Source organism: Sturnus vulgaris, chromosome 22, assembly GCF_052056855.1.
Source record: "Sturnus vulgaris isolate bStuVul1 chromosome 22, bStuVul1.hap1, whole genome shotgun sequence".
NCBI classification, from domain to species: domain Eukaryota; kingdom Metazoa; phylum Chordata; class Aves; order Passeriformes; family Sturnidae; genus Sturnus; species Sturnus vulgaris.
Genome location: NC_142264.1, coordinates 1,662,024 through 1,674,330, shown reverse-complemented (window position 1 = coordinate 1,674,330; position 12,307 = coordinate 1,662,024). Strand labels below are relative to the sequence as shown.

The 12,307-nt window shown below is 57.6% G+C and overlaps 1 protein-coding gene across 3 annotated transcripts in view; it reads right to left on the bottom strand.

Moving 5' to 3' along the window:
- LHX6 (LIM homeobox 6) overlaps nucleotides 1-12,307 on the bottom strand; it is a 17,083-nt gene extending 4,776 nt beyond the window's left edge. For 2 of the 3 annotated variants that reach the window (XR_015808084.1, XM_088177588.1), the window contains exons 1-8: nucleotides 11,752-12,307; nucleotides 11,272-11,454; nucleotides 11,074-11,195; nucleotides 5,417-5,637; nucleotides 3,187-3,287; nucleotides 3,004-3,099; nucleotides 1,199-1,373; nucleotides 534-637 (exon numbers count right to left, since the gene is read on the bottom strand). Coding sequence is in view for 2 of the 3 variants with exons in the window: in XM_088177588.1 (XP_088033714.1) it covers nucleotides 534-637; nucleotides 1,199-1,373; nucleotides 3,004-3,099; nucleotides 3,187-3,287; nucleotides 5,417-5,637; nucleotides 11,074-11,195; nucleotides 11,272-11,454; nucleotides 11,752-11,856 (1,107 nt within the window). In the remaining variant the exon portion in view is untranslated. The remainder of the gene's footprint in view (nucleotides 1-533; nucleotides 638-1,198; nucleotides 1,374-3,003; nucleotides 3,100-3,186; nucleotides 3,288-5,416; nucleotides 5,638-11,073; nucleotides 11,196-11,271; nucleotides 11,455-11,751) is intronic. The other variant, XM_088177589.1, reaches the window with a different exon arrangement.

Here is a 12,307-nt window from a genome sequence, read left to right as displayed (position 1 = left end):
TCCCGGCCAGACATTGTGAAATAACATTCCTACTTCAGATATTGTAACAGCCAGTTGTTATTATTTTTAAGCAATATTGCAATCTGCAAGAAATTAATCTTTTTTTTGTTAACTCGTGGAAAACTGGGAAGTCAGCACATACTGGGGGTCCCCTGTGCTCCGTTGTTAACAGCCAGTTTCTGTTCACACTGACCACACGTGCCTGAGGAACGGAGCAGGACAGAGCTCAGGGAAGGGGAAACCAGGGAGGATCGAGGCAGGAGAGTGTGAGAGCTCTCAGTGGATGCAGGCACAGAGCCCCAGCACATCACAACAGCGAGGGGTGTCCAGTGAAAAACACAATGATGCCATTTTGACCAACAGTGGGTACATCAACCTTAGGGCCCCCAAAACTACGAGAAGACACATGGGTGGGTGCCAGAGTCATGGAGAAGCAGTGATGCTGACAGGACAGGGTGGCAATGATGTTACACACAAATCTTTGCTACAGCAGAGGGTTGACCCCAGAGCCTGGAGCAGGGACTAACATTTACCTTCTCACCCCTATTAGATAGTGGTCCTTCCATGTCTGCTTTGAGGTGCACTGGTGGAGCAGTGTAGGGAAGTCTACAGTGCACTTGTCCACACTGTACCTGACCTGTGGATGAGAAGAGGCTTCAGCCTCTGTTACTGCAAACAACACACGCCCTCCATCCAGCTACGGGATGTAGCTCCGTCCAGGTACTACAAACAACACCGCATCCTACATCCTGCATCCCGGGTTTCCACCGGGACACGAGGGAGCAGGAGGTGCCCAGCAGCTCCTGGGCACAGGGGGAAGAGCCTCACAAGAGCCACAGAGCCAAAACCTCTGTCCAGGCATGACCAAAGCTGCCCGCCACTCACAGATCATTCACTGGCACTGGGAACTGCCAGAAAAAGCAACTCTGCTGTCCTGAGCAGGAAGGAGACCACTGATCACCGACCACCGAGCCCCACAGGGCACACTCACACCTCTTCTCCATGACACAGAGAGCACAGGAGAGCCAAGGACCAGCCAGGTAAAACCCAGGCACTGACTTTCCTGGGCACGAGTTAATCCCAAGGGCAAAGTTTATCAGACACGAGGAGGAGCAGCAGCACGGGCACCATCCCCGCCTGTCCCGGGGCTATCCCGAGGCTGTCCCAGCCCTGTCCCAGCCCTTCCCCAGCCTCTTACTTTCGATGTATCCGTGCAGCGTCACCATGCGGGCCCGCTCCGGGCTGCTGAAGGGCGAGTAGTGAATGTCCTCGGACAGCGAGGAGGGGATGCGGGACGGGGGCGCTCCCGAGGGCGGCACCGTGTGCTGCGGGGTGTGTTTTTTATGGCGGGCTCTGCAGTTTTGAAACCAAACCTGAAACGAAAGCAGAGAACGCTGTGACAGCTGAGAGACAATTGGGTTCAAATGTGGTATTCGCCAGGGTCCTTGGATGGGCGTTTCTTCGAGGAGTTTACAAAAAGAATGAAATAGAGAACTCTGCACCTCACCAGCTTCCACAGGTTTGATTTACACTCACCAGAGCAAGAGTGAAGCTGCGTACACAAAGCTTTGTCCCTGCAAATGATGGGAGTTCCTTTCAAGGTCTTATTTAATCAGCAATCCCAGCCCACCCAGCCTAAGAGCACAGCTGAGATCAGTTGGGACAACTGAGTATTGGCAAAGAGGGAAGCAAGAGGAGACAAAAACGAGTAGAAGCTTAAACTAGGATAAGTTGTGACTTTAAGAATAATGAAAACAATATTGTTTTGATCACTTGTGGTTTATCATATTCAAAAATAAAATAAAATAAATATCATATTTATCATATTAAAAACCCCATCAGTAGAACATTAAAGCTGAGAAAGCAGGGTACTGTGGTGGGATACAGCCATGTATGTGAGCATCAGGTATGAGATCTCTGATCATATCCCACTGCTTCTAATTAAAGGAGTAGTTAGGGAATTATATCCTAGAGTTAAAACATGTATAGAAGGGGTTTTTTTATGCTAAAGAGGTGATCTGTTTCTTATGCTTTAATTTTTGAAAGATAGCTGGGAGTAAAAACCTTCTCCAAGACTGAGTGAAGATCAACTCTCCAAGGCAGAGCACACTGGACCACAGAGAAGGAAACAGTCATAAGTATTTGACAAATTGTTTCCTGTTCAAAGCGTCTTTAAAAAATATCTACATAAAAAATCACCCAGTGTGCAGCCTGCCTGATCTTCAGCTAAATGAAGAATCTCAATAACAGAGGCTCAAGCCAGATTTTCACACACAAAATTTAAATGTGTCATTGGCAAAACAATCTTGGATGAAAGCTCCAGATTTATTTTAATCACTCGTGTTTTTATTGTATGCAGAAAGTATGTGAGCAGAACGTTAAAGTGATGAGTACAAATGTCACCAAGAGGCAAAGCTGGGCTGTCTGTGAGCTGGGAGTTGCAGAGGGGACATTTCTCAGTTCCTATGGCACCACTCACCCTCCCCTCCCAGATCAGGCATGGGGACTCCCCTGACACTGTGTCCCCTGGGGCTGCAAAACCCCTTCTTCTTTAAACTTCTCAATCCCAATGCTTCCCGACGCTGGGGAGCTTTGCCTGCTGGTGGCAGGGCCGGCTGCCGGGGAAGCTCCCACACTCGCTGTCAGCGCCCGGGACACAGCACAGCCCTCCAGGACTTGTGCTAAGGGCAGCTTTCCCACCCAGTGATTTATTGCCAATGGCTGGGGCTGTTGGGGTTTTGATTCATTGCATCATAAGAGGGGGAAAAAACAAACAGAAAACCCACGAATGAGACAAGGAAAAAACGGTGCTGGCATCGCTGCAGGAGCAGAGGAGCCGCCACGCAGGGGAGGCAGCACGGAGCTGCTGGATGCTGCAGGTCCGGGGCTGAGGGGTCACAGACTGCCAGCCCTGTCTGGTGCCAGCCTTCAGGTGCCCCCTCCCTGCCCTGCTTGGGGCTGCTCGCCCGATGGTGGCCACCCCCTGCCCGTCCCTGCCCTCACCTGAATGACTCTCCGGCTCAGCCCCGTCATGTCCGCCAGCTTCTGAAGCGTTTGTGCGTCGGGGTTGTTGTCCTGAGCAAACTGTGCCTGCATGACCTGTGCAGAGAGGAGAGGGGAGAGAGGGGCTCGGGATGAGGCTGGGGAGCCACGGCCCCCCCAGCCCCCCTGGCCCTCCTGCCCCACCTGCAGCTGCTCGGCGGTGAAGGAGGTGCGGGCTCTCTTGGCTGGCTTCGGCTGGCTGTCCTGCTCCGAGGGCACAGCCCCCTCCAGCGTGATCCCGTTGCCTACAGGGGAAAAACCCGATGAGCCACAGGTCAGAAATCCCCACCAAGTACAGCAGCTGCTCGTCTGTGGGACACCACACCTGTGGCATCACAGCCTGGGGCATCCAGAGCATCCCTTGCTGCAGTGGGAGCAGAAAGAGCGGAGCCAGCACTGCCACTCAGGAAATGCCCTGGGCTGCTGAGCCCCTCCACACACAGGAAAGGAGAAAAAAACATTCCCCAGGAGTTTACTGTGGAATTAAGAAAAATGCAGCAAGTGGTGGAAGCCACAGGGTGAGACAGCAGCAGGAAGAAGGTCAAGGTGGTGTGTGAGGGCAAGCACCGATGTCCCTCTGGCCCTGACTCGCGGTCACCACTTGGCCACATTCTCCAGGGAGTGGCTCAGAAGGACCCCTGTCTCTGCCAGGCTCTCCACCATCCATCACTCCTGCTCCTTGCTGCTCCCTGTGACCCTGTTTTCCCTCGTGGGCGCTGCCTCCATCAGTCCTTTCATTTGCTCAGAGCATTTCAGTGGGCTCTTTGCTCCTTTCCCCAGCCCCAGATTGTCCCAGCACCCACACCTCCTCTTCCTCCTGGGTCCCAGAGCAGCAGCCACAGCAGGGGGGACACTTCAGGGGGACACTGAGCTCCCCCTTGCCCGGCACAGTGACGGGGCGAGCCCTGCTGTGCTCATGCTGCTGTGCAGCCTCCAGAGAGGGTGGCCGGAGCCTCGTTCCTCACCAGGACCCTGCTGCAGCCCATGCCGTGTCCGGCTGCCCCTGGCAGTGTAGGTGAAGCAGCAGTGAGGGAAGGGCGAGGGGGGATGGAGGGGGAGGGCCGCTGAGCAGGGCTGGCGCTCGCCCCGCTCCCAGGATGCGCCGGCACAGCCCGGGGATCGCTCCACAAGCTGGACCAGGCTGTGATTGTCTTGGCTTGAGTTGAAGGACTTTCTCATATAGTTTGACTTGTTCTTTTCGGATGATGAATGGGACTCTGACTTCAGCAACATCTGTTTATTTTTCTTGTATGTAAAACCTCATGTGCAGAAGAAATTGCTGGGTAATTACTGGAGGAGGGAGTGTGGCCCTCCAACTCCACAGCAACTACAGCTCTCCAAAGTGATCCCACCCCCTTCTCAAAACCCCTTGGATACAGGTAGTGACACCTGACGTTCACCAGGTGCCCCAGCACTGCCCAACACTGGTGCTCAGCCCACACCAGGAGGTTGTTCTGAGCAGCAGCAGCAAACCCACAATCCCAGCCCTCAGCTGGGGCAACAGCTCTGCAGGACTCCCTGCTGCCAGACCCTGCTGTGCTCACACCAATCTACTCCCCCAGGACACGTGGCTTCTCTTCCTCCATCCTTGCTCCTCATCATCCCCCTCACGCCCCCGCAGCAGCTGACCTTATGGACCAACACACTGCGAGCCACGGCCCGAGCCAGGACCCTCCCAGCCCAACTGGGCACTCTGTTTTCATCCTCTTACTCAAACGCAGTAAACAGAAACATATTCTTTTCCTTTCAGGTTGTTAATGGTTTCCACATGCTGCATGGGCTGGGACACGGGGTGTCACTCTCTGTGCCCACCGTGTGCTGAAGCACTTTTCACCACAGGACAGGCCCTGGCACTGCCCAGCACCACTCTGGACTAACCCCACAAATTTGTTCCTCTGAGCATCTCTCTGGGCACTGCCTGCAGGAGGATGGAGAAGGGACAGGAGCTGCAGTGCTGTGTGACCTCGGTGTCACTGGCTCCACTGGGACAGTGGAGGTTGGCTGTGGCACAGCGCTGTCAGCTGGGAATGCCACGGCCCCAGATGGGCAGGGTAGGTGGAAAACGATGGGAAGGTTTTGTCGAATCATCAATCCCACCTTCTACATTCATGACTCACAGCCTCAAAATCCCAATTCCTCACACTACAATGTAGGCTGTGCAGGACCAAGGACTTGTCACTGGTCACTGACAGGTCTGCCACGAGTCTCAGGTGCTGCCAGCACATTGGCCACCCCATGAGCCCTCTGCCAGCCCAGAGCCTTGTGCCCAAGCCCCCCCAGGGCCACCCCTTTTTGGCAATAATAGAACCTGTGCTAAGGGTCTGTGGGAGGACAGTGACACCCCGCACGGTTCCGTGACCGTGGCACTCCGTACCGTTCTCTGCCGCTCGCTTGAGGTTCTCTATCATGGTGTCGTAGTGGATCCGGCACAGCACCTTTTCCTCCACCAGGCCGAACTCCTCGCCGGTGGAGAGCTGCCTCTTGCAGGAGAAGCAGGCGAAGCAGGCCAGGTGATAGGCATTGCCCCGCGCCCGCCGCACCCAGTCACTGGCGTAGATCTGCCTGCCACAGCGAGCACACTTCGTACCGAACCGGCTGCGGAGGACAAGAGACAGGTGAGGGCAGGCAGGGGAGGGCAGGTATGGGAAGACAGGCAGGATGAGGGCAGGCAGGTGATAGTAGGCAGGTGAAGACAGGCAGCACGATGCCGAGGTGCAGGCACTGCTGCCAACCCCGTTGCTCACCCCGACCACCCCACCATGCACGCAGGGATGCAATGGAGCCGCCCCGGCGCTGCCTTTGCGTGGCACTGGCAGCAGTGGGGTGTAACTCATTGCAGCCCTGCGGCGCCAGGCGCAACCCGGGGGCTGAGGTGACGCAGCGCCGTGAATCAGCTCCCAAGCCCGTGGGTTTTTTATTTTGATAACAGCCAGTGTGACACTCGGATGGAAACTGTGTCAGAGCTGGTTCTCTCCCGCTGCCATAAATCAAACCATGTGTGTTCTCCTCACACGTACAGGCGCACACATCTGCTTTTTCCCCCGTGGAGGAGGTCTCCTCACTGTGAGAGGATGATGACTGCGCTGGAGTGAGCTGTGCTGAAGGTAGCTCAGCACAGTGAAGAGGCAACAAGACAGTCAGAATCCCTTCACCAGGTGATTGTGTGAAAACCCCCATTTCTGTCAGGATCCTGTCAAGATGCAGCAGATGTGGCCCCCATGGCCCTGAACCCCAGGTCAGCGTCTGACATGAGATGCCAGGCATGGTCTTAGTTTGATATCTGCATTTCAGTATTACAGCTGCTTAAAATAATAAATGCAACAAGCAGCAGCGAGAGCATCAGGAGAGAAGGGAGCATCTCCTCTGCCACCCCAGAGGTGGTACTGGCTCAAACACAGTCACTGCACTGCCTCACACAGCCCCAGCACTGCCACTGCCACCTCAAGCTCCCCAGGGCTCCTGCCAGCCCCTCACCCCAGTGGGGAGCAGAGCCGCTGGCAGCCCTGCCTGAGCAGCTCCAGCATCTCTCAGTGCAGGCACAAAACACCGACAAAGAACGACCACAGCAAGCGACAGGAGAGACCCCACACCACAAACCCTTGGGTTCAGTGGCCAGAGCAGCCCCAGGTTCTGTGGACAGGCAGAGACAGAGCCCAGGCCAGGCCACCGGGGCCAGTGTGCTGCCCGTGCCCGACCCCACACCGAGGAACTGCTGCCCACCGTGGGCCCAGCAAGATGTGGAAATACCGTCCTGTGCTGGGATTACTAATAGCTAAACTATTTGGGAGGAAAAGAAGGGTCTAAATTTTTCAGCCTGACCATAGCTGACCAAAGAAGAGGAAAAAAAAGAGGACATTTCTGTGCTGAAATTATACAGAGACTTAGCTAAGAGACTTCACTAATTTACTTCAGATGGGAACATTGTAAACTGACTTTGTGCCAGCTCGTTTATATAAACGCACAAACAAAAGAACTGTATTAATTTTTTATTTAGAAATAAAGATCATTCCTGTAAATTGAATTACTTTGAACAATGTGCTATGTAAACAGTCGTACTTGCTGAACAGTATCAAGCGAGGGGCAGGCGTAGGGAGCTAATGGCACGTGGTGATCACCACTCCCCGCTCGAATCCCAGCGGAGACGGGGGGAGCACAGCACGGGCAGGGGGAAACTGAGGCACCAGGCACCACACAGAAAAGGTCACACATCCCCATCACACACCAGCTGGGATCTGGGGGAGACATCAGGCAGGACCCCCAGGTTGGCAGCGGTGCCCAGAGAGCCGGACAGGGTTTGCTGAAAGGCGCGGGGGCTCGTGGAAGCAGCACAGGCAGAGGCTGATGCCACTGTCCCTGCAGAGCCATGGCATGAGCAGAAGCCGGAGAGAGGCTGAGGCTCAGCAGCACCACGGGCACGGGGCTGCACAGCCTGCAGCACCAGCCAGCACTGACGCTGTGCCTGCGGCTCTCGGCCAGCTCCCGTCTGCGGCACCGCTGCAGTGATCAGACACAGAGCTGGGGCCAGGCACCAGCACCCACTGTCACCCAACAGAGACTGTCACGGCCACTGTCACTGCAGGGACCACCACCATGGCACCACCACTGCCAGGGACACAGGAACAGGGAGAGAAATGCCTGCAAGAAATCAGCCCTGACCCACCACCGCTGCAAATAACAGCTCAAACACAACACAGGATTTAACTCACTGAGCTCACAGGGCAGTGAGAGCCCAAAGAGCCCCTTCTGCTCGGGGCAGTAGAGCACAAGGAGAGGGGCTCCACAGAACTCCTGCCACCTGCCTGGCACAGGACAGGGGACACACTGTAGCAAGAGACACTGAGCCAGAGGGTTTGTCCAAGCCCAGAACTGTGGCACAAGCTGGACCATCACAGAACGCTACCAGAACCATGGGCTCATACCCTGCACGCTTGGTTTGTGGTCAGGTGAACAGATGCACTCCCCAGAGATTAACTCTGGGAGATGGAAACTCACAACAACGTTACCAGGAAAGACTCATCCCAGAGAGAGTCATCCCAGGAAGACTCATCCCACCTCCCCCAGGGGTGGCTGCATCATCTGGGGTGTGGGAAGAGCAGAGGCGGGAGGATGCCCTGGTGCATCCTGTCTCTCCCGTGCCGCTCATACCCAGGTGCTGCAGCTCCCTGAGCCCTCCTGTCCATCCCTGCCTGTGGGCACAGGCAAGGGGCACCCAGCCACAGGGCCACACACTGCTCCAGACATTCCTGTCCCCTCCTGGGTGCACTCTGTAGGAAGCCTCTAACACAGCCCTCAGCAGCTGCAGCTCACATCTCACAGCACAGCAGCAGTGGTGCCTCAGCGAGGGTCCTCACGCTGCGATGCCCGAGCAGGAGCATCATCCCAGAGGGACATAACAGCGAGGGGTGACACCACCTGAGCCACAGCCACCCCAAGGTCACATGCCTGCCCACTGAGGTCACAGCAGGGCACAACAGGAATCACACAAGGATCATGCTGGGCCTCGATCAAAGCCGTGGGAGCTTGGCTGTGAGCAGCCCTTGCATGGCCTGGGAACACAGTGTTCTGCTCAATGAGCTCCAATTTTAATTTGGTTCTCCTTGAAGCGCTGGAGCCTTAGATGCCAAATGTAATTATTTGACAAGACACAGGAAACAGCAGCATTTGCTTAAAAATGCACACGAGGCTACGGAGTCGTGGCAGAACCAGCACCTACACAGCCCCTCATTGGGACAGAGAAGGGACACTTGGACACAGCAGGCCTAACCACACTCCCCGTGGGCAGTGGGGCTGTGACATGACAGCCCCGTGCCTGACAGCCTTCATCCTCAGCATCCCCCAACAGCTTCGGTGTCAGAGGAATCAGCACTGCAACAACAGTGACAGTATGACCCGTGCAGAGCATCTCACTGCCCCTTCCGTCTGCTCTGGCTCCAAGGACCACACTTGTTAGGATGGGGTTTCTGCCTTGCTTTTAAAAAAAACCTCAAGCATTTAATCTACCTCAAATAATAAATGAAATTTTCAAAATCCATCCCGAGGATCAGTTTTAGCCCGTGCCACGCGCCAGGTTCCACTGGCTGGAGTCAGCGAGATGCCAGCCAGGATGCTCCCAGGGCAGGGTGGGGTGCGGGAGGGGGTCGAGAGAATGGACAACGAGTGGAGTGTGCCGGGGTAACGGGAGGGATCCCAGCCCTGCACACGGGCTCCGGCCACACGCCGGCACCGACGGCGATGGCTCAGCCCGGCGGGTTCTGCCGCGGGAGGCGGCGGGAGCGACCCCCGCCCGCCACCCCCGAGCACCGCACCGGGGCCGGCCCGGGCTTGGCCCGGGGGCCGCAGCGATCCCCGCGGGGCCGGGGGGAGCGAGGCAGCTCCGCACCCGCCGCGCTCCGAGCGCCGCTGCTGCCGTCGCTGCCGCCGCTGCTGCCGCTCAGAGATTCACCAAAATAAAATAAAAAAATCTCTCCATACCCCCACCTTTTTTAGCAAAAGACAAGTGCGGAGCGCGGGCTGGGAGCCCCCGCGTCCATCGAACGGGTGCCGCAGGAACCGGGAGCGTCCTGCGGCGGCTTCCGCGATTTTCGTTTTATTTCCCTTGGCCCCGCCGGTACCGGCGGGCAGAGCCTGGCTGCTCCCAACGGGGAGAGGGTCGGGGCTTCTAGGACGGCGGGTCGCGAAATAGATTTATTTTAACACTGTTATTTGCCATATTTGCTCGAAGGTCTTTTAGAGATCCCGGTGCTAATTTAAAACTGCCTTTGTGAAGATCCGTTCTTAAAAACAAACCAAAAATAAATCAAACATCAACGGCACCAGAATGATGATAAATGAATGAAAACGCTCGAAGTGCCCCAAAACTGCACCGCGGACCCCCTTTTGCCTTTCTACGTTGTGTGGGGAAAATTTCGCTGAAATCACCGAAAATTGCGGTTTGAAAATAATAGCAATAATAACAATAACAATAATAATAATAGTAATAACAACAACAAAAACCACCACAGGGCAGGACGCAGAGCACCGCAGCCTCGGGACTGACCCGGTTCTCCGAGCCCCGCACCCGCCTCCGTGAGCCCCGCACCGAGCCCGGCGGGGCCAGGGACTGAACTGCGGAAAATCGGGTAATCGCAGAGCCTTGAATAAAAAACACCGGAGGAATCTCTGAGGTGCCCCCCGAGCTCCCCTGCTCGCTGTCGTCGGGACAGCCCCGAGCTCTGCCGCGGAGGGAGGATGCTCCGAGCCCCCCGCGCCCCACCGGGGTCATTCCCGTTTCCTGCCCGCCATTCCCGTTCCTCCCGGGTCAAACAACATTCCCTCATCCTGGTAGGATGGGGAAAGTCAGAGAGGGGGTTACAATGTTTAGTTAAACCCCGACAAGGAACTCAAAATACTCAATCCCCTCTTGCGAGTCAAATTGGGTGAAAATTCGTGGTTTAAACTTTAGAACAGAAAGACTGTCGAAGCCAGAACATCCTCCCTGCGGGACAGGCTGCCCCCGGTGTGCGGGTCCGGAGCGAGCCCCGGGGCCGCCGCCGAGCCCCGGCCGGCCTCAGCCGCTGCCGCTCGTTCGTTTCCGTTCCGTAACGCGCTCCCGCTCCGGCCATTGCGGGCCCACAGGGCTGGCAGGGGCTCCCCGAAAGCCGCTGGGCACCGCAGGCTGGCAGCACCAGTTTCCCCTCCGGCCGGAGCCGGGACGAGGCCGTTCGAGCCCCGTTTCCCCGCCGCGGGGCCATCCCCGCCACGCCGCATCCCCCGAGCCGGGCGCTGTCGCCGCCGAGCCGCGAGGATCAGGAGCTCGGGGCGGCCCGCACAGCCCGGCCAGAGGGCAGGAATCCCTCTGCGCGGTTGTGCAGCTGCACCCCAAACTCCCTTCCTTCCTTTCTCCCCGTTTCCCGAGGGTCGTCTCCCACCCGGCTACTCCAGGGAGCCCGGCGGGTTTTCCAAACCTTCCCCGCGGCAGCGCCGGAGCGGCCCCGACCCCGCGGCAGCCGGCGAGGGCTGAGCCCCCCGGAGCAGCCCCGGCCCGGTCCCTACCTGAAGTAGTCCATCTTGCAGAAGATCTCCTTGTTCTTGATGTAGCAGCTGTGCTGCTGGCGCAGCGAGGTGCGGCACACGGAGCACTCCAGGCACCGGACGTGCCAGATGAGGTTGTTCACCTGCGGCAGAGAAGGGGCTGAGACCCGGGGCCACCCGCCGCCCCCCGCCGCCCCCGCCGCCCTCCGCCCCGCTCACCTTCAGCAGGTACCGGTCGAGGATCTCCAGCCCGCAGCTGGAGCAGACGTTTTTGCCCGCCGACGGCGTGGAGGAGGAGGAGGATGGCGGGGAGCAGACGGACGGCGTGGAAGGGGTGCTGGGCGCTGAGCGGGCGTCCTCCTTCTCCAGGGCTCCAGGCAGAGGCTCCCCGTCGGGCTGCGACTGCGGGCAGAGCCGCCGCGGGGCCGTCAGCCGGGGCCCCGCCGTTCCCCGCAGCACCGAAGCGCAGCGTCCCGCCGGGTCCCCGCAGTCCTTGGTATCCCCGGCCCGGCGGGTCCGCACAAACCCCTGACAGCCCCGGCCGAACCCCGCAATCCCCGCTCCGACGCGTCCCCACAGCCCCCGGCCCAGCGGATCCCGGCGGGTCCCCGCAGCTCCCGGCAGCCCCGGCCCAGCGCGGCCCCGCATTCCCGGCCCGGCGGGTCCCGGCTGGAACCCGCAAGCCCCGGCCCCACTTACCATGGCTCGGGAGTGCGGCTCGAGACAGCGGGAGCTCCCCTTGGGCAGCGGCTCCGGCGGCATCACCTTGATGGAGAGAGCGGGAGAAGGAGGCTGCGGCTCCATGCGCCGGGCGAGCGCGGGGCACCCTATATAAACCGCCTCAAAACAATAAATAAGAACTTTCTAGTGGCCATTTAAATCCTTTGCAACAAAAGCTGCGTCTCTTTAATGAAGCAATTTGAATGTGGATTGAATTCTCCCCCTGCCTGCACTTAACCCGGGCCTCTTGAAGTAATCGCTCGGTTCCCATGCGAGCCAAGGCGCTGAAAAACCCCCCAAACTACCTGCAATTAGAAATTGCCGTAAATGCCCGAGATAAGAGGTACCAGAGTGTCAATTCCGGCTGTCAATCAGGGAATCCATCAGGCCACCCAAAGAATTGCAAATTTGATTTTTTTAATGGTAGTAATTAAAAATCGAAATTCTTCCCCCTCTCCCTCCGCCGAGCACAAAACGCCCCAGAAAACGCCGGGATGGAAAAATCCACCCCTCTGGCGCGGGAGGCAGCGAGCGG